Below are 26,078 nucleotides of genomic sequence, written 5' to 3'. Positions count from 1 at the left end.
TCCATAAAATTTTAAATTTTATTTCATGTATATACTCGTAGAAACACAATTAAAAACGAAACCCACATCGATATCCTAAATTAATATGCGAGTATAAAATTTCTTTGGAACTTCCATAATATAAACTTATTACACATATATACGCATTCATATACGCATTTCCAATGACATTTTATTTAATTTGATTTTAAATTACTCCGAAAAATGTCATCATTAAATCCAAAATCAAAACTTTGATCATCTGAGATTAAAGAATTTTGCGCATATTCTATTTGCTCATCATCTAGATAACTGTAAGGAAAAAAAAAAAGAGGACAGTTTTACCATAATCTCTATAGTATTTCAAAAATACAATGATGATTTTCTCAACAACCTTAGTAATACAGAGGATGATGAGCTACGATATGGTAATGATTATATATACAGCATATAAAAGCTTATAGTTAAATTGATTAAAAAGATTTTTGAAAGAAATCGTATACTGTTTTTGGAAACGATTATATAGATGATAAATGGTTAAAATCAGAGTTATCATCATAAAGTTTATATACAGAATAGTGATAGTAATTAAACATATTATAGAATATTAAATATGGAAGTTATTATACAATTAATAATATTATGTAAATCAAAATTAATATTCGAAAATATGGTTTAGAGCTCAAGAACTTAAATTTAACGATAGTTTATCAATAATCTGATGAAATACTCATATTAATGCATAATGTACAAATTTACAATCTAATTTCCTAATATTACTAAGGAAATGGATGTAAAGTATTAAATTTAATATATTATACAATTTAAAGCCACACTGCATTTCACTATTGTATTTCAATAAAGCATTAATTCTACCTTAGACTTTTCCGTATAATACAATAAAATGATAATTTTTAAATAGATTTCACTCAAATCAGAATCCACTGCTTTATATGTACGCAGCCTCCCTAAATTATTCCTGTATTTTAACAAATTAAATTTTTTAATTAAGGCTTATTTAGCTGGCAATTTGCTTGTAATTTTTCAAAAATTTAACAATTATAGTTATAATTTGTTTCAAAATTTGAGTTAAAAGCAAAAAAACATTATTCGTAAATAATTATGAAATTTAAACTTTAATGTTAATTCACCGATCACGATTTTTTCACTTTTTCTTTCATTTTCAGCAGAATTTCATTCAGATTTTTTTAGATTCCTAATAACAAGCTTAAACTTATTCCACATAAATTTGATCTATTTTTTGCTAATAATTCTGTATTTAATTACAAACTACAATCATATTTATTTTTATATACAACTATGAGTATAATTGAAATTCACCTAGTCCTCAGCACACCTAGTCCTCAAACAAAAATTTAAAAAATAATTAAACTTCACATTATGCCGGTAACAATTAAATGATTTTTTTACGCTTTCAATTATATTCATATGTTAAAATTGTCATAATCTTAGAACGTAACTTATATCATAAATTAAGAACTTGCTAGCCTATTAAACATGAAATACGAATCCGTATCTTGGGATTTTTGAGAAAATTTTAAAAAAATTTTTATATCTTGGAAAGAAGAAAAGTGTGAAATTTTAAATTTCTTATTACTTATGAACTTCAGTAGTATGTTCACAAAATTTAAAGTAGGAAATCACTAAATTAAACAGGGCAGAATATAATATTCAACCACGAAAACTGACTTTAAATCTTTTAGATATAAAGTTGTTATTTCGTACTTATGATTTTTATATCATTTTATGAAACATTCACTCTTGAAAGTGGAATCTCCATAAAGTTGCTATATAAAGTTTTGTAATTTAGAAGGCCACTTTACAATCTAACATATTGCATTATGTTATTTTCATTATAAGTAAGTAAACGTGTTTTTAATTTTATAAATTAACTTAAAAATTAATTTAAAAAAATGATAAAAGAAACGAATTATTGATTATGTTTTAGGTATTTTGATGATATTATATAATTTAAGTTAAAAAATAATAATTATTTATAGGAACAAAATAAAAAATTATAATGATTTTTTGGTTCATTAAATTAAAGAAAATTTCTGTGAAAATTTGTCAAAAACCTGATATCCTCAAGATTAGAATTTTTGTTTGTAAGAGAAATATCTACATATATTTATAGCAGTTATTTCAATATGCTTTGTAAGTAGAAATTACAGAACTTAACTTTACCCAATTTTAGCTAATAATAAAGATTGGACATCTTTTATTTAAATTCTACATAATTAGCTTAATTTTTTTAAAAATTAGGTTATCAAATTTTGAAAAATTTTCACAGATTTATATACAAAATATTATATATAGGATTTGTTTTGTTTTAAAATGTAAGAAATTTCATAAAGATCTCTAACTTATAGTTTACATTTATACACACAATTTAATTTTAAATTCGTATCGCAATTATACAAAAATTAAATTAAATCACTTAAAATCTATTTTAACTAAAATTATTTGAAAATTTTTGTACATAAATTACATACAATATTATAGAGAGTCACTATATACGAGTATGTTAAAATTTTTTGAATTGAATTCATAAATATTGAGGTATTTAGAGAATTATTATATATATTTTAAATAATATGTGTATTAAATAAAGAAATGTATATAAAATTATTTAAAAATCTAATGTTCCACAATATTAGTTTTCAATGTTGATAAAAATAATAGAAATTTTGTATTTATGAAAATTTTCATGAAATCTTAAATAGTTACTATTTTAATTTATATTTTTTTTCGAAATTTCTTACATTCTTAAATATATGAAATATTTTAATAGTATTAAAAAAAATTTTTTAATAATAATATTTACATAAATAGTTTTGCTAAAATATTTAAAATTAAATTTTTTTGTTCAATTTTTTTAATTTTTAATTTTTGTTTTTTTTGGTACTAAACTACACTGACATGCCTAAGAAATTCTATAAATGCTGCATAAGTTTCTTTTCCTATTGGTATAATTTCACTATTTGGTACAACAAAACCACTTCCAGGTAATTCTAATGTATATGTTAATGGGATTCCTAATACGCCATATGCCCAATCATCTAAACCACCAGAAGCTTCATATAATAATTGTGCTGATGTTCCAATACGATAAATTGTACCACGATATTTTGCTATTGAATTTGCTGCTCTTAAAGCAACTGAATGTAAGAAGTTACGATTTCTAGCTGGGAATCTAAAATTGGCAAAAAAAAAATATGTTTTTAACTATCAAAATCAATATTGAAATTTTGAGAACACATCTTAAGAAAATTAAAAAACATTAAAAATTTTTTCAATTATAGAAAACATACTTTGTATATCCCCATGGATAGAAAATATATTTGCCATATGAATGTATATCCAATACTAATTTTGCTCTAAAACGATTTGCTTCTAAGAAACGTCTTACTGCTTGTGTTTCTGGTTCAGAATATGGTGATCTACCTGAATAAACTTCAGAACATAGCTAAAACATTAAATTAATTATTTAAATCAATTCAACTAAATTTGAATTTCAAAAGGTTTATTAATACATTTTGACTTGATCCAACATAATTCCAGTAAACACCAAAATTACGATTTAAATCTACACCTCTACATGATAAACCAGAATAAAAATGTCTATTCTTTCTCCAAAATCTATCCTGTAATTTGTTATAATAAACAATTAAAAATATACATATCATAAAAAAATATAACACTTTAATCTTACTCTGGTATGTGAATATTCGTAACCATCAGGATTTAATACAGGTACAATATAGACTTCAACATCATTTAATATTCTACGATAAAATTGTATATTTGCTAAAAGTTCTGCAGCAAAATATAGAACTGTTGTCGGTGTAATCCATTCTCTAAATTAAAAATAAATAAAAAAAGTTAATAGAAATGAATAGAAATATTAAGAAAACTATTATTTATATTGATCAATAATATTAATTTTATATCAAACAATTTTATAAAATTAAATTTTTATTATACCTAGCGTGTGCACCAGCTTGAATATATGCCAATTTTCTTGGTCTACCTCTTGTTATTGATATTGACAAAGCTCCAATAGCACGACCTTCAGCTGAACGTCCAAATGTTTCATATCTTGCAATTGAAGGATATCGCCTTGCTAATGCAATCATATATTGCAATATCTACAAAGGAAAATTGCACGATTATTTTCTTATAACAGAAAAATCATTATTTCTTCGCGCCAAAATATATGCAAAAAAAAAAGAAATGTTATTTATAATCACTCAATGCTGCCAGTTTAAAACAGAAAAATTCAAATATTTTTAGCATGGACAATACAAATAGTACAATATTTTACCGCACAATTATTATGAAATATGAGTTTCTAAAAGACTACAAAATTGTGCGGTTTGTGTCTTTAATAATAATAAATAAAGAAAAAAAAATTTATCGTAAATTCTTAATAAACTAACTATAATACGATAAAAAAACTTATATGTAATTATTTTATATTCACAATAAATAATTAACTTCGGATTTGAAAATAAAAATCTTTTTACAGTCAATTTTTATTTTTTTTTAAATACTATCATAGCTCTGTTAATATTTAAAAATTTGGCAAAAATCTGAACACTTACTGAAACTAATTTGCATTTTACATTTTTCACAACTTACCGTGTCATATCGATGAAAACTCCGAAAAAAAGAACCTGAAACCTGTCTACTACCTCTTATTAGAGGTACTTCAGAATCAATATCAGAATCATATCTATAAAAATACAAATATGGGAAATATTTATATTATATGAAATAATTTTGACAGCAAATTGAATTTTAAAATTTTTAAATTTATTTAACTTACTCATTTCCATATATTGAAGTTTTATTGAAAAAAGAATTTAATTCTGTTAAACGTTTTTCAAAATTTTCTTGTAATTGTGCTGGCACTAAAACTGTTGTTGAATTTTCTGATATTAACCAAAAATCTAAATCAGTTTCTTCAAGTTGTAAACCAACCATATATTCTCGAATTGCATCAGAATCATGTGTTACATAATATTTTTTATATCTATATTATAAAAGAAAAAGAGTTAATTAATAAATTAATAATAATTATTAATTTTGATAAATTAATAATTATTATTAATTTATCAAAAAACAATTTAAAATTTAAATTAATTTTGTGTTAAAAGGTAAACGAATTATATGCCTTTATTATTTTGTTTCTTTTTTATATATTTTATAACAAATTTTATTATATTTCTTGTCTACACACATGGTTATTTACAATGGCATTTTATTATATTTCATTTAGATTGTATAGAGATAATGATCATTGACGGAACAAAATCATTATTGATATTTTATTGAAACATTAAAATGTAATATGATTTAATTTTAAATTTTGTATGTTACAATTTAAAATAATATATGATTCGGCATTTTATAAACTTATACAAAAGAATAATATAATGATAAAATATACAAAAACTTAACATAAAATAGCACTTAAGTATAATGAACAATGCAAGCGCGGATTTGTTATTTGATACTAAGAATTACATATTTTGTAAAATATAAAAAAAAATGTTTGAATTATTATTTATTTTAAAAAAGAAAAACAATAATTTTTTTTAATTGCCACAATAAATTATTATAAAAATTTAAAGTAAAATATAATCTTTGATGCATAATTCATAAAATATCAATTGGAAATCAGTAATTATTTTATATGCATGTTAATTGTTAACAGGGTATCAATAAGGTAGCCAATTTCAGTGTGGTGATACTGATATCATATTTATTATATTGCTACCTTATTATACCTTAATTATCATGTACAAATAAGATAAATAATTTCAGTTGTTCTGTGCAAAAAAAAAATTTGTACATACTTAATTATGATCACGATTACTTATAAATACTTCCAGCTATTAAAACTATAAGTGCATATGTATAATACTCGTATATTTTCAACTTTAATGCTTAAGAATTATTTAGGAAAATATGGTACAATAAAATTACTTAATACTAGATAAAATTCATTTTCTATGATCTCCTTAATTAAAAATATCCTTTGGCATTAGTAAAAAAGGTTGCTACTTAACAATTATAATAGATATAACTTAAAATGCTCCACGATCTTAGTCAACATCTTTCAACATCCAGCAACAATAATATCCATGTCATATTGGAAATTCCATTTACTATAGGTCTGCAGTATTATAATTATTCGCGTTCAGCAACATCATTGATTAAGTTTTCCAAAAAAACGTATAAAAATTTTTTAAAAACTCCTGTTTTCGATTTGCAACATACAAATGCGTGTTAATCAAATCAACACATGTGTTAAATTCACAGCAACGATCAAATATTTTTTTGAAATATTTTGCGCAAAATTTTGGCATTGATTTGTTTTTAATAACCGGAAAAAAAAAATTTTAATTTTAGCTTTTTATTTCGTTTTTGACATAATTAATAAACAACCACAGAAATAGCATTATTAAATGAAATTTTTAATTATAATCGATTTTTTAATATTTCGATTTTTAATTATTTTTGTTGTAATAGAAATGACAGATATGTGTGTTTTAACCTCGGAATTTCTTTTAATTTTATACCGTTTTGTTAATTTTTTGTTTTTCTGATTATTAACAGTTTTCGTATTATATTTAACAATTAATTAAGAAAATATGTGTCTTCAGTATATTCAAAAACCAAAAAAAAAAATAAAAAAATAATAAACTAATTTTTGAAATGTTTAACAATTAATTTAGTTTTATTAAAATATTTTGCTTCAAGCTCATTTATATAAGCAAAACTAAAACGTTTTAATTAATTTTTAAATACCCTAAGTTTATGTTTGTTTAATTTAAAGTTTTAGAGACCTTAAATGTGAATATACCAGACTTTTAATATTAAAATTAAAATTTACCACACATCACAATAAATCACGTATTTTTAGCAGATTAATTAATTCAATACTTTTATTCAACATATGTTTGTTTTAATTAATACATAATATGTACAAACAAAATAAAAATAGATTTTTGTCCATGTGACATTTTTATGCAAGCATACATTCATTGTAGCACGTGATTTTTGCTATTATTTCGAAATTATTTTTTTAACCGTGGGCTCAAATTATTTTTGATTAATTTATGACAGTACCTTTATCATGACATTAAAAATTTCAATGTATTTTTGTTATTATTCTATTTTATTTTTTTTGTTTTTCTATTATATTATATTTATTCTAAAAATAAGAAATTTATCCTTATTACTCTTCAATTTATCCTTAACATTTTTGTACATTCGGTATTAATATCGAAAATAAGTTGATTTGATTAATTATAAAATATTGAATTAAAGTGATAAAAAATTCGACTAATTTTTCCATTATTTATATAAATACGAATAATAATTTTCCATTACGAATATTATCTAGTGTATAATTACTGCTTACATGAAGAAAAACAAAAATTTATCACACAAATAATCGTAACCATTAATTAACACTTTTCATAATATAACGTTAATATTCGAAATTAGTTTTTCATATAAAAAATAAAATAATCGAATTTTTTTGATCAAAATAATAGGAAATTTTTAAAGAAATGTTATACATAACAAACAAATTAAATTATCACTTTGATAACACTTTGGTTTAATCGATAGATGTCATAATAGTCGGAGTTCTTTGTCATCAAATTTTAAAAATTTACTCAAGGTCAGATGTTTTTTTAACCTATGTCAAATGTCTTCTTGTCTTGTCTTTTATAAAATTTATCGATACGAGTATGCTTCATGTTATTCGAAAGTAATTGTAATACTGAACAGTTTACTATGACATCGTATTTATTTTTTTTCTAAATTTTTAATAAATCAATTTTAGCTACTAAATCTCATTCGACTCGAACATTAAATCTAATTATTTTCAAAAATTTACTTTTTTGCCATAATTCTGTAATTATCATCTCTAGATTCCCCTCTTACATAAAACTTGCTAACGTATTGTCTTTAGTATATTAAATTAATATACTAAAACTCATTTTGAATTAACCTCTAGGGATAAAATTTAATTAAGATATTGCAAAATTAAATGAAACTATATAAAAAAGCATAATATAGTGTGATGGAATTTTTATTTCAACATTTGAATTCGAATATAATGAACAAAAACGAAAATTTATCTTGACGTCAATCAAAATATTAGTGCGAAAAAAAAATATCAATCAATCTTTCAAACCACATAACCTAAAATCAACGAAACCGAAATAGACCAACCATCTTTATTTTAATTTCAATGGCCGAAGTTACCCACATTTTTATATTTAATTATCTATTTTAATATTTTTATAAAATTTCTAAATTTTATATATGTAAATATTTTGTTAACTTCCGCATCAAGCTGAAAATGTACTACATATTTCGAGATTTGCTTATTTATTTCAAGTAATGAGAAAAACTAAGGTTGGTGGTCTGAAGATTTAACAATAATTACATTTTTAAAGGTATGTACAATATGTGACCGAATTACTTCAACTATTTTTTATACAACAAAGTTACAAAAAATTTTATTGTAATTTTATAAGTAGTAAATTTACAATATTTTTAAAAATGGGTCGTTAATTTTCAATAAAATTAACATAATTTTCATTTAAAATCTCTTTCTCTATAAAATATAGCCATTTACATTTTTTTTCTTTATTGACATTGAAATACTGTGTAAGAGAAAAAACTGAAAAACTACTTTTCAAACATTTTCCTTTGATATTTTGTTTTACTATTTTTTGTTTTTGTCTGGGAAAACACACTCATTTAGACATAAGCATCAAATTAATAAAGATGGATTTTTTTTTCAATTAGAGAGAAAATTTATTTTGATTTTTACTAAATCATAATAAAAACAAGTAAAAACGTTTCAGTCGGTATAAACCGATTGAATTATACCCTGCACCTTTCATTGTTGTATAGCAATTACTCAAACCTGTGAAACCATTCTATAGAAATTTCACGGATATGTCTGATTTATAACTGGACACACAACTGCCAAGTTTCATGAATCTGACTTTATTTTTCCAAATATTTAAACTTTTGGACTTGTATGGGAGCTACTCGTAGCTGTAGAGCAATTCAACCAAAACTTCAGAAATATCTTTGACCTATAATTGGACACACAACTGCCAAGTTTCAAGAATCTAACTTTATTTCTTTTCCAAATATTTAAAATAAGCTTTTGGACTTGTATGGGAGCCACTCGAACCTGTAGAGCAATTCCACCAAAACTTCAGAAATATCTTTGACCTATAATTGGACACACAACTGCCAAGTTTCATGAATCTGTCTTTATTATTTTTCCAAATATTTAAAATTAGCTTTTGGAGTTGTATGGCAGGTATCCGAACCTGTCAAGCAATTCCACTAAAACTTCGCAGGTATATCTGATCTATAATTGGACACATAACTGCCAAGTTTCAAGAATCTAACTTTATTACTTTTCCAAATATTTAAAATAAGCTTTTGGACTTGTATGGAAGCCACTCGAACCTGTCAAGCAATTCCACCAAAACTTCAGAAATATCTTTCACCTATAATTGGACACACAACTGCCAAGTTTCATAAATTTGACTTTATTATTTTTCCAAATATTTAAAATTAGCTTTTGGAGTTGTATGGCAGGTACCCGAACCTGCCAAGCAACTCCACTGAAACTTCGCAAATATATCTGATCTATAATTGGACACACAACTGCCAAGTTTCATAAATTTGACTTTATTATTTTTCCAAATATTTAAAATTAGCTTTTGGAGTTGTATGGCAGGTACCCGAACCTGTCAAGCAATTCCACTAAAACTTCGCAGGTATATCTGATCTATAATTGGACACATAACTGCCAAGTTTCAAGAATCTAACTTTATTACTTTTCCAAATATTTAAAATAAGCTTTTGGACTTGTATGGAAGCCACTCGAACCTGTCAAGCAATTCCACCAAAACTTCAGAAATATCTTTGACCTATAATTGGACACACAACTGCCAAGTTTCATGAATCTGACTTTATTATTTTGCCGAATATAAAAAATTTGCTTTTGGAGTTGTATGGCAGCCACCCGAACCGGTGTAGCTACCTCATTAAAATTTTTAGAGCATATGTAGAATATAATTGGACACATGTATAGAAAATTTTATATTTGTACCTTTATTAGTTTTTGAAATAATTAAAATAAACTCTTTGAGTTGTATGGCAGCTACCCGAACCCGATGTCCGAATTGGTCCAATAACAATAGGGTTCGTCCTTGGCACAAAAGAAGCAACTTGTGAAAGTTTGGTGTCGATTGCATTATTCGTTTTTGAGTTATCGTGCGATCGGACGGACGGACGGACGGACGGACGGACGGACGGACGGACGGACGGACGGACGGACGGACGGACGGACGGACGGACGGACGGACGGACGGACGGACGGACGGACGGACGGACGGACGGACGGACGGACGGACGGACGGACATGTCTAAATCAACGCAGAATTTTACGCTGAGCAAGAATATATATATATGTCCATACCGCAGATGACTCCTTCAAGTAGTTACAAACTCCATACCAAAGTTAATATACCCTTCACGAAGTGCAGGGTATAAAAATACATACGTATATACAAATGAGTGTATAAAACATTAAACGAGCAAAACATAAAAATATTATGATTTTTCCAATTTAATAAAAAAGTTTTCTCACAATATCATTGAAATCACCGTTTTTGACAACAAGCGTTCGTCTCATATTAATATCAATTTAAAGAAAAACATACATATGTCACGGTAAAAGTTAATCGTTAGTTAAATAATCAAATGAATAGTGTGATATCATTTACACTTTCGTCATAAAAGTGAAATAAAAAAAATGAGATTTAAAAATTGGAAATAAAATTTACCGTGAGTTTTTACAATAAAGCCTATTTGAATCTCAAAAATAATAATTTAGATTTTTTAATTATTGAGTAAATTCACCCAAAACTTTATGCTTAGAAAATAAATTGGGCAGAATGCATATCGTCATATCTAGCAACATAATATCATTCATTTAAGTTATATGTGATTAGAAATTAAGTATAATAATTGTCAAACATGGAAATTCAAAAATATATTTTAAGATATACAAAATTTTTAACGAAAATTTTGCTAAAAATACGAATAGCGCACATCATATTACCAAATGTAAAACTTCAGTACCCTTAGGCAATCATAAAATTCCTAAAAAATGAATTTGTTTTCGATCATTAAAATTTTATTTAAATTGACTTTCTTTATTTTAACAAGATTCCCGATTTCCTGTTAGTATTGTATGTTGATTTAACTGATAAAGAGAGATAGAAATCGTTAGATATAGAGCATGCTAACTCAATTATTAAAATAAATATTTAGTACGTTAATTTTACTATTGGTCACTATCACATCATAATATGTACTGCTTAATTTATATACTTTTTAGACTACTCGTAATATTGTTCAGAAATTCGCAACATTTTGCTACAATGTTGGCTATAAGTACATTTAAGAAACATATCATGTATGTATAAGTTTTCCAATAAAACAGGCGCAAAAAATTTTAAAAAATTTTACACACATTACATTGTATACGAGTACTAACACCCAATATCTACACTTAATTTTATATATACAAGTACATAGTTCGCTTGTATACATATATGTATATTTATAAGTTCATAAATAATAATAAATTACAAAATTATAATATATTAATATTTTTATTATATTATATTAGCTTAATTTATTTTATTTGGGTTGTGGGAGTTAAAAACTGACTACTGATAGACATAATAATTTTATAATCTTGGACATTAAATACAATAAATATGACGTATATATACACATATATAGAGATTATAATAATAACAATACAACATTTATACAGAAGTGATCTACATTTTATACTTACACCTAAATATTTTCTATATATGTATGTATAGAATTACTAAATTTGTATTTTGTTCCCAAAAAGAAAATGTAAATTTACATTTAATATAAATCTTTTGTTTACACTAAATTGCATTTAAATTTGAATAGTTTTTTTATATTTATGTGTATATACTGGGATTTATGGTGATGGATTTGATTTTATAAAAAGCAGCATTTCTTAACAAAAGGAAAGAAAAAAGTTATAAAATTTTAATTTTACGAAATTCTTACATAGCAATGTAGGAATGATAAAATTTTCCCAAAAAAAAATATGTGTAAAAAACTTAAAAATTTTTTATTTTAATCAAATTTTTATATTGTATTATTATTTACTTAACAAACCAATGGTTTGTTAAGTAGAACTTTTTCCTTCGGCAAGATAATATTGCTTTTAAAAACAATCTATTTATTGCATTATTGAAATTACTGTCATTCACATACCAAAATATTTCAAATGATTGCATACATTTAGAATGAAAAAAAAATTAAAGAGACATTAACATAATGCTTAAATTGAAAGGCTAATTGCGCGAGATAAGAAAAGTAATTATATTTTTTAGCAGCATGGCGTTTACAGTTAGTTTTCAGTATTTGAAATTTGGAAAAGCTTCCAATTTCGAAAATACATATAAGGTGTCGTAAATTCAAATTAAAATGTTAAAGAGGCCGCAAATTGAGAGAGAATCGAAGTGGAATAAAATTTTCTTCAAACGAAATAAACTATTTATTGCTATCTCAAAGCTGTTAAAATTTCAGACTCCTATAGTTTATCGTCTAGAAGAAAAACGGTATCAAAAATTTGAAAAAAAAAAAAAACGGCTTTGACGAGATAGAAGAAGCCGGCTACTACCTTCCTGAGCTTGCTGTATTTTAAAAATGTTTGTTCGTTACCACAAATAGTTACAAAACGGAATAGGGAGGAAAGGGATAGGTAAAATTTTTTTTCTACGGAAATAAGTTTCTAGTCAAAATCTATTTGTATATATAAATTTCAGCTTTCTATCTTAAAAGGTGTAGAAATTTTGTAAACATGCCCACGGAAAGACAGATGGACCAATAGTGCGGAAAAAATTTTTTTTTTGCAAAAGTGTTAAAAAAACAGTGCGATTATTTTTTTAGTGTAATAGATTAGATGCACCCAAACAGTCATTTTAAAATAAAAATTTCCATAAATTAAATTCAAAAACGAGATAATTTGGGAAAAATTTGCGACATTTTAATTCAATTATAACCTTTTTTTCACTTTATAATTTAAACATTTTGTTATTAAATTTTTTTAAATATTTTTTTTTCTCGATAATATTGCTTGAATATTTTATGATTTTAATGACAGCTAAAATATCATAAATATCAATTTTTTATTTGAAATTTATTGATTTTTTATTTCAATTATTTTTTTTTCCCCCCTCAATGTTTCAACTTTTTACAAAAATAATTAAGCAACATAAAATTAAAATGATCTTAATTAATTTTATAAAATTAGTATAAAAAGTTCAAAAACTAGTTTGATTTCATTGAAATTGGAAAAATTATCACAAGATGACAGTAGATGCAATGTATAAAAAAAAATTATATAATAGATGGCTCTGTCCATATTAAAATATGTAGGTTTTTTAATGTGAATATTATCTAGAAAGTCTTATTAATTAATTGATTAATTAACTAATTAGTTTTTTACAAACTAGATAATTAATTAATTAATTAATTTAAAACGATTTTCAGAAGCCGTTAAAAGATTAGATTAATAGTAATAGCAATTTCAGGAAACCTTCAACAAAATCAACATCTAAATTCCAATTGTAATTGGATAATATTTTTTTATACGTACATACATTATGCGGCTTTTTTACTGATAAATATATTAAGATGAATTGATCAAGTCTTGATACCAAGGTATGAATAAATTCAATCCCCAGAACTAAATTTGCAGATCCATTTCGAATTTTTGAGCAATATGAATATATTTATTTGACATTTTATATCTGAATCACCTCAATTTTTATATGGAAAATAATGTAACAAACTTTTTATTAAAATCGAATTACTAGAATTCGAAAAATAAAATTAATTTACTATTAAAAAAGAACGGTCGATTTTGCGCTGCTTACGTAAGTGTTTTTATTCAGAATACTTATATATTCAAGATCATTAGATTTTAAATTATACATTGAGTCCTTAAAGAACATTTTCCTTTAATTACAAAAGAAATTTTTTTGTTGTTTTTCCTAGGCACAAAACAGTTAGCTATTTAACTGAATTACTACATGTTAAATTCCTAATAAACACTTATTCACATAAATACAAACATAAATGTCTTTTTTTTTATTTATAATATATGTATGTATGTATGTACATATTTTAAATTCAATCAAAATATGTATAAGATTTTACAGTTTATAAATGCAAAAATAATTTTGTCTCACGTTCGAAATTTTTGATTAGTTCATTACATCACATAGTTATAATCTATAATATGTACACACATCTATAATTTTTTTTCTACTATATATGGCAAAAATTGACATTCATATGTAAACATAATATGTATAATATGTATACGAATTTGTATATAGATCAAATATTAAGTTGCAACCTCTTAAAATCGTATAAAATTTAATATTATAAACGCCTGTTTATTTACAAATGGACATTGTGTATAATTATGTATGTATGGACATGCATATATGTATGTATATTATAAAAAATTATTATTTCACCCACATTATTCGTGTTAATAATTATTAAATGAGTTTAGCTGAATAAATTATTTCTGTTTGTTTTATAATTTTTTTTCGTAAATTAAATATTGATGTTGAATAAACGCCATCCATTAATTAAAAATTTTAATATGATTTTTATTTGACATTCAATATTTAGAAAACATGTCATATATGTAATATGATTAAGATGTCATAAATTGACTTCCTATAATGTTTACATACATGCATTTGTGAACGTACATATTATCACTGCTAAATGTTTAGTTTGTAGTGGTTATACCTTTTGTATAAAAATACCATGCATTTAATTTGTAAGACAAGTTCATGCTGTTATAGTTTTTAATTTTATTTAAATTTGTTACTGGTTTCTTTTTTGCATATTTTTTGATAGTTAAAATCATAAAATATGTACATATGTATGTATGCAATATGTGTTTATGTATTAAAAATTTATAAGCGATTAAAAAATTTTCACACGCTATTTAAACTACTATTAAAATAATTTTCAACTTATTAAATGATTAAAATTAAAAATAAATTTCATACGTATAATATGTGCTAACTGTGTCTCTCAATGGTCTATCTAAAGAGGAGTGACAAAGCGGAGATCGAAGTCTGTCATTTCTACTTGGAAGAGGACGAAACGATTAAGCATTTACAATGTTAACGCAGCAGCTCGCTTTTACTGGGAGGCTTCGGAAAGGGTTTTCTGATCCAGATTAAAGAGTCTCACGGCTCTAATTAGCTGCAATACTGCAATTTATCAGGGGCCCATATGTAAGTTAGAGTGGGAATCAAAAAAGATCGTATAGGTAAACCTGGGAATGGCATACGGGCCTTGGTCCCCTACGGGAAAAAAAATTGCTAACTATAAAAAATAACTAAAAGTAAATGATATACATACATAATATAATATACAAAATTATACAGCATATTTGCCAAACTATTTCAGATAGTGAAGCCAATGTAGTCTCCAATTCATATGTAAAAGTAAATTTTTATCAAAAGAGAAAATGCGAAATACTAAAAAATAAGAATACAATTAGAAATCGGACATTCAACAACCTACCTACTTGAAATATTATTTGGATATCAACACTGAGGCATTTTTAAAAGTAGTGCTGTTGTAATTCAAATATTTGTAACGTGGTTGGTGTCAAGATTTAACATACATAAGATATAGATTTTAGTTAGTAAATGCCTCTAAATAATATGCAAAATATTCTGGTTAGGAAACATTATGAATAAAGAGCTGCGGGTTATGACGAAACAATATAGTCAAAAGGGTATGAAAAAGGAAAAAAAAAGTAAGTATTTGTATACTTTTTTTAAAATCGTAGTTCCTACCTGTCATATACCTGTAATTATAACTCAATCAATTTCGGGTATTAACCTTGCGAATTCATTTATCAATTCATTCCATAAATCATCATCAATTCAGCTTGACTTTTTTAATCGTTTATCTTTGATCAGTAAAATAATTTTTGGAAATATAAAAAAAAATTCTAAGAAATGTTTACAAACGCTTTGTTCAATAGTTTAAAAATATTGAAAAGAGAAAAAAAAAACGTGTAATACAATAAATTTGACAGTTAAACATGAAATATTTAAAAATTTTATAAAGCAAGTCTTTGTAATAAAAGAATTTCATTGATTGAACTTTTAATCTGAATTATTCAAATTCATTTTTGATTGTTGTACACCTATCATTTTTAATATTAATTGCAAATCGATTGAATTTTTTCCATTTTTATTCAAAATTAACGATTTCTTTGTTTTCTTTTTCCAATGAATAATAATTACACTAAAGTACAATGAAAAACAAAAGATTAGTTCTTTAAGGTTTTTTTTCTTAATCGCCAAAAACCAATTATCAGGAAATCACGAATTTATAATTTAAAATTCCAAAAAAGCAAAAAAATTAAATAAAATTTTTACTATTCCAAGATTCTTTCCAAAAAAAAAAACGTCAAATTTAAATTTTTTTGCCATAAAACCTTAAAAAAAATTGGCTTTTTGTTTGTTGCCATAAAATTCCTATAGAACTTGTTTGTTATCTAAAATAGTTATGTAATAAAATAAAAACACTTTTTTTTTAAATAAATTTTACTATAAATCATCTAATTAATTTTGAAAAACTAATTTAGTTTCATATCTTAAAGATAAATAAAAGAAAAAGTTTAGTATAGGTACTTTCATACATACATACATGCACATACATATATATGTATATATGAATTAAAAGTTTTGCATAAAATTATGTCGACCAGCTAGCTAGCTATATAAAAAGCGGAAATATATTTTTAAAAACTTCCTTATGGCCTATGACATCTTCATGTGCGAATTTAACCGGTAGATTTTGATATTAAAAAAAATATAATTTATTTTTTTTTTGTAAATAGTAAATAACCTTAGCAACAAATTAAAAAATCTTTCATAAAAAAAACACACAATTTTTAATTTATTAAGTTTTTCAATGAAATTGTATATTAATCGTTTTAAGGTTTTTTTTTTAATTTAAATTTGGAAGAAAAAAAAAATACTATAACGTATAGGTTTTGTAATTATGTGCGACATTTAATTGATGTGTTAATTTGTTAAAATATTTAACAAAATATAAAATATGTACATAATATTTTATCATTTAACTTGAAGATCACTAAAGATAATGGCATTTTTATAAGTTAAATTTGCAAACCTTTAACAAGAAGACCTCAACCGCAGGTGTAGATTTTTTATGAATTTTACCGCAACTTATGAGACTTAATTTTTGAAAAGAAGCTATTTTGAGAGATATTGTTTTAAATAATTGAAAACCTCCAATAAGGGCTATAATAACTGGAAGCACTTATTGACAGTCAAAACAGTTTTTTAAATGCAATATTAAATTTTTTCAATTTAATGCTGAATAAAAAAATTACCTTAACCTAATTTCTTCAACCCGCAAAGGATTCAAATTTCTTAAATGTATTCTATGATGCAAGAAATTAACTGATCCTCGATTTTCTATATACTTCCTTATTATTTCCATTCTTTAGAACTTCAAGTAAAAATTTACTTCTAAATAGTTTAAGTTTATTAACAATAAGTACTTTAAGTCAAAAACACTTCAAATGTTAAATTGCGCGTATTAATAAAAACAATATTGAAGTTTTTACTACAAAATAATACATTGCTTGGTTGCTCGTTAAGGAGCGTCATATAATTGTTTAACAAACATATTTCACCATGCAAATTGTAATGAATAGCATCTTATACTTAAGCAAGTTATACTAAATAATACACATTATGTATGTACATACATATGTATATATTACGATGACTGGCGAAAAGCTGCAAACTTCAAGCAGTATTTTTATTGCAGTCAAAATAGCGCCCCTCCATACACATTTATTCATATTTAATATTCCGATTCACTTCTTTACAGGTACAAGTGCATTTGAGGTATTACGTTGCAAATTAAAGAAAAATCCATTTTAGTTTTACAATTGAAATGTCAAGTGACTAACTGTTATGCATAAAATATTTAACTAAACTTATCACATTATTCAACTACGATAGAATAAAGATTGTACATATTTAAAAATAGTTGTAGTTACCTACATACATACATACATACATATGTACATCCAATAATGTACTTTATGTTTAGCTTGAAAATAAATGTTCACTATAATATTTAAATTTTTACAAAAACAAATAACATATTGTTTAAGCAATAATTATTGAAAAAATATATTTAAATTACACACAATAAATATTCAAAGAATTACAAAATTAGTTTACAATTTAAATGCACAATTCACATACATATGTTTGTATTTTAAATCACATTATGTTAATTTGACTTTTCAGTAGTTTTTTAGAAATGTCACAAAAATTTAATTATTCAAATATCAAAGGCGACATCTATATTAGATCATACAAAAATGGTTTAAATGTAATAAGAAAACCAAAACGTTAATATTATTATTGTAAATGATATCAGAATGTTTATGAAGAATAAAATCAGTCCAGTTATTTAATTTTATCCACAAAAAATATATTATCATTTAATATTATTTAAATAAGTATAATGCCATTAAGATTATGCACATAATATAAGAATGTATAAATGAGAAACAATAATATTAATTAAAATTTTTGAAGGCTGTATGGCATACGTAATTTTATAATTTTATACAATCATAGACAAACTTCATATAGGTACGTACACATTATACGTGTACATTATATGTGCGATACACTTACAATTAAAAATTTATTTTATTAATTAGTATTAAAATGTTAATTAAATTTTGTTTAAAATTTAATTAACAATATTTCGATTGCATTTAAATCATCATAAACATGACGTATTGTGAATAAAAACGAAATCTCGAAAGTATAAAAAAAAATGTGTAAAATTTTATAACTAAACTGATATAATATTTTCGATATTTAATTATCGATATTTACTGAGATATTGTCAAAATTATCTAGAACGTACTCTTATTTAATCAATTTATTTCGTAAACACTAATTTAATAAAATCCACTTTAAATAATAATTGACAGTTAATTTTAACCTAAAAAATATTGTTTTACCTTTTTAATCAGCTTAAAAGTATTAAACAAACTGTATCGATATTAGTACATTAAAGTCCCAATTGTTGAAATACATAAAGTGCATATTTTGTTGTTGTTGTTGTCAAAAAATTACGGAATTGATAATTGATTTTATTAGCATAACTATTTTTTTTTTTAACAATGAATGCAGATAAAAAATAATATAAAGAAGTCTTTAAAAAATTTCAAGATAATATAAAATGAAAGGAAACAGAAAATAAATATGGCAAAGCTAAAAGATTAAATAAAACACAGCTAAGACATTAAAGTCTAACAGGTACCTATACCTTAAACGAGGTAAACTTTAATTAACCAGCTATTAATCATTTTATGTGAATATTTACAAAATATGTATAACAAAATGTTGAGAAGAAAAAAAATTAGGCTGATCGTCGCATAAAAAAAAATTTATGTTAATTTTATATTGTAAAATATGTAGGTTTATTTGTATCGTATGTGTAGACAACATTATCATGAATTCAATGTATTGAAAGATTCATTCATATTGCTCGAAGAAAAGAATATTTCATAATTTTCTTAGTATTCATATAAAATAATTGGATTTTGATAATCAAGCAATTTAAAATTAATCAGTAGAGTAACAATCCAATGCTCGTGTCCCTCTCAACGTGACTACTTGCGTGTAGCTTTTCATTTTCATTCTCATATTCAAGTTAATCTATGTATGCGATACTAGAAACGAAGCGTGCATAGGGTTATCATTTTTACAGGTGACTAAACGGCAATTATATTTATTTTATGTAAACTAAATATAACTATACAACGAAACACTATAAACATCAAATTCATTGAGAATATATAAAAATTAAAATAAATTATATTAAAACTATCTAAAAAGCTAAAATATTAATTAATATTTATAACTCCAAACATAAAACTGAAATATAACTTAAACAACTTAATCGTGATTTAAATCTATTAACTATATTTAATATGATAACTTTTAATTTATTTTATGTGAATAAAAAATCCGTGAATTGTTCGAATAACAAAAATAACACATAAATATATGTAGTATAAATGTATGAAAATATTCGTTATTGACGAAATTATTATTAAAACAAAAGAAAAACAATAAAAAAAAGAAATGGAATGCAAATAAATAAATCAAATATTAATAATATAAATCCAAAAAAAAAATTTTTTTATTTAATTATTGATGGTTCTACTGACAATATACTTTGCAAATCATAGAAATATGATTTTGGCCAATTTATTTCAAACTTTATAAAAAAAAACGAAATTTCATTTCCTGTCTACAGATTTGTGTTAAGTCCTATAATATACATATACTTATAATATTATAAAATTTTCATACAAAATAGCGTTCGCCTTTTAGCTACATGTATTCATACTTCGTAACTACTTTAGAGCAGTTTGGACTTTCGAGTGTTAAGCATATCCAAATTCCAAACTACTCTGAATAAATAAAATAATTTAATGTAATTAAGGAACAAGAAATTAAAATAATTATAATTTTATAAAAATTGAAATTAGGTATTAATTATAATTTATGTATATCTATGCATATGTTAAATGAAATTAGTTATTGAAAATAATTTATGAATAGAACATATTTTTTCAGTATAGATGTCCATAACACACTCTTATCTATGTCACTTTCTATAACACTTTCTATTTATGCACGGAATAAAAATGTAATATCAAGGATTTTACAATTATTTTAAAAAACTTTAATTATAAATTCGGTTTATCAATAATAGTATAAAATGTATGCAACTACATCGTTTTTAGACTGATATAGTTTAGGAGAGCTTGTAAGTATTACGCGCTGATAAAAGGAACAGAATCAAATAGAACTTTATTAGTTATCTTGGCTCTCCAATTCGATTTTGAATCAAATAGTTTTTTAATATCCGAAATAATTAGTAATTTAAATTTAGATTTTATATTAAAATAGTTTAAAACTTATTTTTTGACATGGATATTCGACATGGCTTACAATAAATAAAGTAATACAAATATATGTAAATAGAAAATAAATAAAATCATTTTGTCACAATATTTAAATGAACAAAATTTTGTATTTTAAATGCTTTTAGACAATAATTAGTTGGATAAAATTTTGACCTATTATTAAATTTGAACTTGATTTTATATGAACTAAATAATTTTAATGTCCATAATATATAAAAAATTGTTAATAAAGTAAAATAATTTAAAACAAGTAAAAACGTTTCAGTCAGTATAAACCGATTGAATTATACCCTGCACCTTTCGTTATTGTGTAGCAATTACACGAACCCGTGAAATCATTCTATAGAAACTTCACGGATATGTCTGACCTATAATTGGACATCCGACTGCCAAGTTTCATGAATCTGACTTTATTATTTTTCCAAATATTAAAAATAAGCTTTTAGGCTTGTATGGTATCTACTCGAACCTGTCAAGCAATTCCACCAAAACTTCAGAAATATATCTAACCTGTAACTCGACATACAAGTGCCAAGTTTCATGAATCTGACTTTATTATTTTTCCAAATATTTAAAATTAGCTTCTGGAGTTGTATGGCAGGTACCCGAACCGGTGCAGCTATCCCATTATAATTTTTAGAGCATGTGTAGAATATAATTGGACACATGTATACAAAATTTTATATTTATAGCTTTATTAGTTTTCGAAATATTTAAAATAAACTCTTTGAGCTGTATGGCAGCTACCCGAACCCGTTGTCCGAATTAGTCCAATAACAATAGGGTTCGTCCTTGGCACAAAAGAAAAAACTTGTGAAAGTTTGGTGTCGATTGCATTATTCGTTTTTGAGTTATCGTGCGATCGGACGGACGGACGGACGGACGGACGGACGGACGGACGGACGGACGGACGGACGGACGGACGGACGGACGGACATGTCTAAATCGACTCAGAATTTTACGCTGAGCAAGAATATATATATATGTCCATACCGCAGATGACTCCTTCAAGTAGTTACAAACTCCATACCAAAGTTAATATACCCTTCACGAAGTGCAGGGTATAAAAAAACTTAATTACAAAATGAAAAACAAATTTAACTACCTCATCTTACAACATTTTAATGTAAATTTTTAATGATGATCTTCTACAAGGGCATTATTTATTGGACAAATAAGAAAACAATATACAAAGAAAAATTTTGTTAGAAGAAACATTCTTTGGAAGCACTACCACACTCATTCACAATGATTTTCTAAAAAATTTTTTTTAACTTAATTTCAATAGACTCATGTGTCTTTTCTGAATTTCTACGTCAAAAATGTCTTATTTTTAGTTTTTTTTTATTATTTTTTACCTTTATTATCAAAAAATAAATTTTATGTTTCACTATACGCGTAATGTACTACATATACATCGAATATATACAATTAATAAATTATATGTGCCGCGCGCGGCTATTGAACTAAAAATAATAATATAAAAATTTTTATATACATTTTTTTTCTTGGTCATTGAACTACAAAAATAAATGATTTTTATTACATATCTTATAAAAGTAATTTATATTTAAATACAAATTTAATATTTTGAATTTTTCCTATTTGTATATTAAAATATTATTCATATAATTAAGTTGATTAAGTCTCTTTGAAACACTAATAATTTTATATAAATGACTAGTGAAAAAAAATTATCGTAACGTACTTGAAATCATTTTTTTATATTTTTTTTTTAAATAAAATTTTTCAAAAAACAATAAATAGGTCCAGTAACAAGAATGTCTAAACAAGAAATGATTATAAAGGAAAAAAATTAAATTTCAAACAATATTTTTATAATTCAAAATATCCCGCAAACTCTTATTTTCGCAACATCGTTTCAATTTTCTTGAAAATATTTATGTTTTCAAGGAATTTAGAATAAAATTTGCAATAATTTTATTAATTTATTAATAAAATACAACTAGAATAATTTTCAGAAATATTTTCATTCATAATTTAAATAATAAAATTTTATTACCTTTTATTAATTATAAATGGCTTATAAGGTCATTATAAAGACCATTGCAATAAAAAGATATAAAAATTGAAAAAAACAAACAATATTTTTACATAAATTATATTAGACGACATTGTGCATTTAAGTATATCATTTTAAGACTGCAAAATATTATTTTTTAAAGCATTTCAATGAACATTGCAAGAGAAAAAAAAGGTCCATTATTTCTCCATGTTTTTTTCTTCATATTTACATAAGGCATATCAAATATCAATAATTTATTACTTATTTAAAGCTCATCATAAGCACGTAAATCAAAAGTGTCATGAATATTTCAACATAAAATTTTGTAGCTTTTTTTAAATTTAATCAAAATAAAATATTTATTAAAATAATTTTTTAGGGTTTTTTTTTTTTTTTAAATAATATCAATAAAAAAAATTAATAATCCAATCTGTGTTTGTTTTATATTATCTAATATAATTTAATTATATATGATAGGAAATGTTTTCGCAATATACGCATATATAAGTATATATATATACATAGTAGAAAAATAAAATAATATTTAATAGATAATAAAAAATCAACAATGTGAAGGATTCTTATTTATAGTGTATTTTTCTTGACAATTTTATTTTGTGTTGAAAAATTTGAAAATTTGAAAAAAAAAAAAAAAATAAAATGAAAATTAGTTGAAAAATTCAGATTTCAAATCTTAATTATATTATGATTAATTGAAGATTTTTAATTTTACGCAGAATTCTGAATATAAATTATATAGTGCGTAATACTTAATGTACAGTAATAAGATCTTTCATAGTAAAAATATGAGAATATATAAGTATACATGTATAAAACAATTAATATAAATATTGGAATTAAATGGCTTAATATCTAACAAAAATTTTACAAAATGAATTGATAATTTTTGGAATCTGCAACTTCCAAAAAAAGAAAAAAATTGGAAATTGAAAAAATTTCCTTTAAATCGAAAAAGACATTTTATTTGTACATTTTTACATATATTATATGTATATCGTATGCGAAACATACGCGTAACCAATATACTTATAATATGTATCGTAAATCAAAATTGAATTTTGAAAACCATTACAATCAATTGATTCATATCCTTTACGTTAACGTAACTCTATATATTTACGATGGTCGAACTAATATAATAATATTTTAGATGTATAACATATTATAGAGATGTATAACATAAAAATTGTTGATAAAATAAAAGCTTAAAAAAAATTTGAAAAAAAAAATTTAATTACAGTTTGAACTTATATCATTTTATCATTCTAAAAATATATATGTAATCGAATTTAACAATATGCAGATATAGATCGAATCCTTGCCGAATTAAATTCGATTATGAAAAGTATTATGCAAATAAGGAACCGGAATTCTTTAAACTATACAACTTTTAACTTAAATAATTACTTTTAATATTCAATCTATAAATATATTTTATCCAATTAATATTTTTTGAATAAATTTTATTTTAAAAAATAAATCAAATTTGATAGAATTTTGTTAACATTAAAGAATAAGTTTATACAAATTTTAAGTATAAAATCTTATTAAATTTTTAATACATAGCCATAAAATATTTTTAAGATTTTATTCATAAAAATTTTTTTTATTTTATTGCTCAAGTTGCTATTAAAAATTTTAAAATAGAATCAGATAGAATAAATTAAAATTTAATTTTTTTTTTTTTTATTTTTTATGAAAAAATAATTTGATAATTGATTTTTAATATCATATTTTATATTTTAATCTTATTATCCTTAAAAATGGTATGCATATATATATGTATCAATATAACGGTAAACTAATTAAATTTATGCAATTTGCTTTTTGTTAAACTACACATTTTTTTTTTTGTTTTTAGTTGCAAATAACGGTAATATCAATCAAATCTTTTTGTATTGGTCCTTTTTTTTCCATCTCCCAGTAATTTATATAACTGTATTTTATAGTATTTCTCTTTAATTACAAATAATTTGTTCCTCTTAATATATAAGATCAAAAATTATATAATTTTTATATTTTTCAATATGCAATGCAACACAAATTACAAATTTTATTTTTTTTTTGTTTTGTTTTGATAAGTTTTACAACATAATCTAACATTTTTATTTAACACATGTTACAGTTATTTAGTTTTTTCTTTCCTATATTTTAATTTATCTTTATTTTATTTTTTTATTTACTTATTTTCTTTCTTTCATAAATTATTATGGAAAATAAGATAAAATTGTTCCAAATTGTTAATTTATTATAACAACATTTTTTTTCATTTTTTTTTTTATTTTTAATATTTACTTAGCTCTACATATTCAAAACAAAATATACATATGCATGCATGTATTTTTATAATATTTACTCATAGGAATGTCAAATATATATATGTATCCACCATGGATTAAATCCATATAATATATATATAGATTGAATAATTTTTTTAATCTTAATTAATTAAAATGTGTGCAGCTTATTAATTAATTATTAAATATATTATGTATGTATATATGTCCATATATATTTATTATAATATATAACATTATGCATAAAATCTAATAATAATAAGTATTATAAAATATAAAATTTTTATTTAAATTAATTACCCTGTATAATCACCATCTTTTACTGCTGAAATTTTATTTAATATCGTAAAGGATATTATTATTGTAATAAAACTTATATATTTTTTTAATTTCATAATTATTTCCTATATATATATATATTTATATTTTATATAATATATATAAATATAAAGTAATTATTTAATAATAATTACTCAATAATTAATTAATTTAAATGTTTAAT

General features: G+C 23.3%; 1 protein-coding gene across 1 annotated transcript; it reads right to left on the bottom strand.

Annotated features, from left to right (window-relative positions):
• LOC129610482 (carboxypeptidase B-like) lies at positions 1-26,078 on the bottom strand. The gene is made up of 9 exons (XM_055523092.1): positions 25,877-26,078; positions 4,829-5,035; positions 4,642-4,735; positions 3,985-4,148; positions 3,713-3,857; positions 3,534-3,644; positions 3,312-3,466; positions 2,924-3,193; positions 1-291 (listed from the first exon to the last, which is right to left on the bottom strand). Exons 1-9 carry the CDS (start codon positions 25,969-25,971, stop codon positions 177-179), a joined length of 1,356 nt encoding a protein of 451 aa, XP_055379067.1. The 5' UTR covers positions 25,972-26,078; the 3' UTR covers positions 1-176.

This window comes from Condylostylus longicornis, unplaced genomic scaffold (genome assembly GCF_029603195.1).
Source record: "Condylostylus longicornis isolate FDR11 unplaced genomic scaffold, ASM2960319v2 ptg000044l, whole genome shotgun sequence".
Classification (NCBI taxonomy): Eukaryota; Metazoa; Arthropoda; class Insecta; order Diptera; family Dolichopodidae; genus Condylostylus; species Condylostylus longicornis.
The sequence above is the reverse complement of the archived record's forward strand: the minus strand, read 5'-3'. Positions and strand labels throughout refer to the sequence as shown.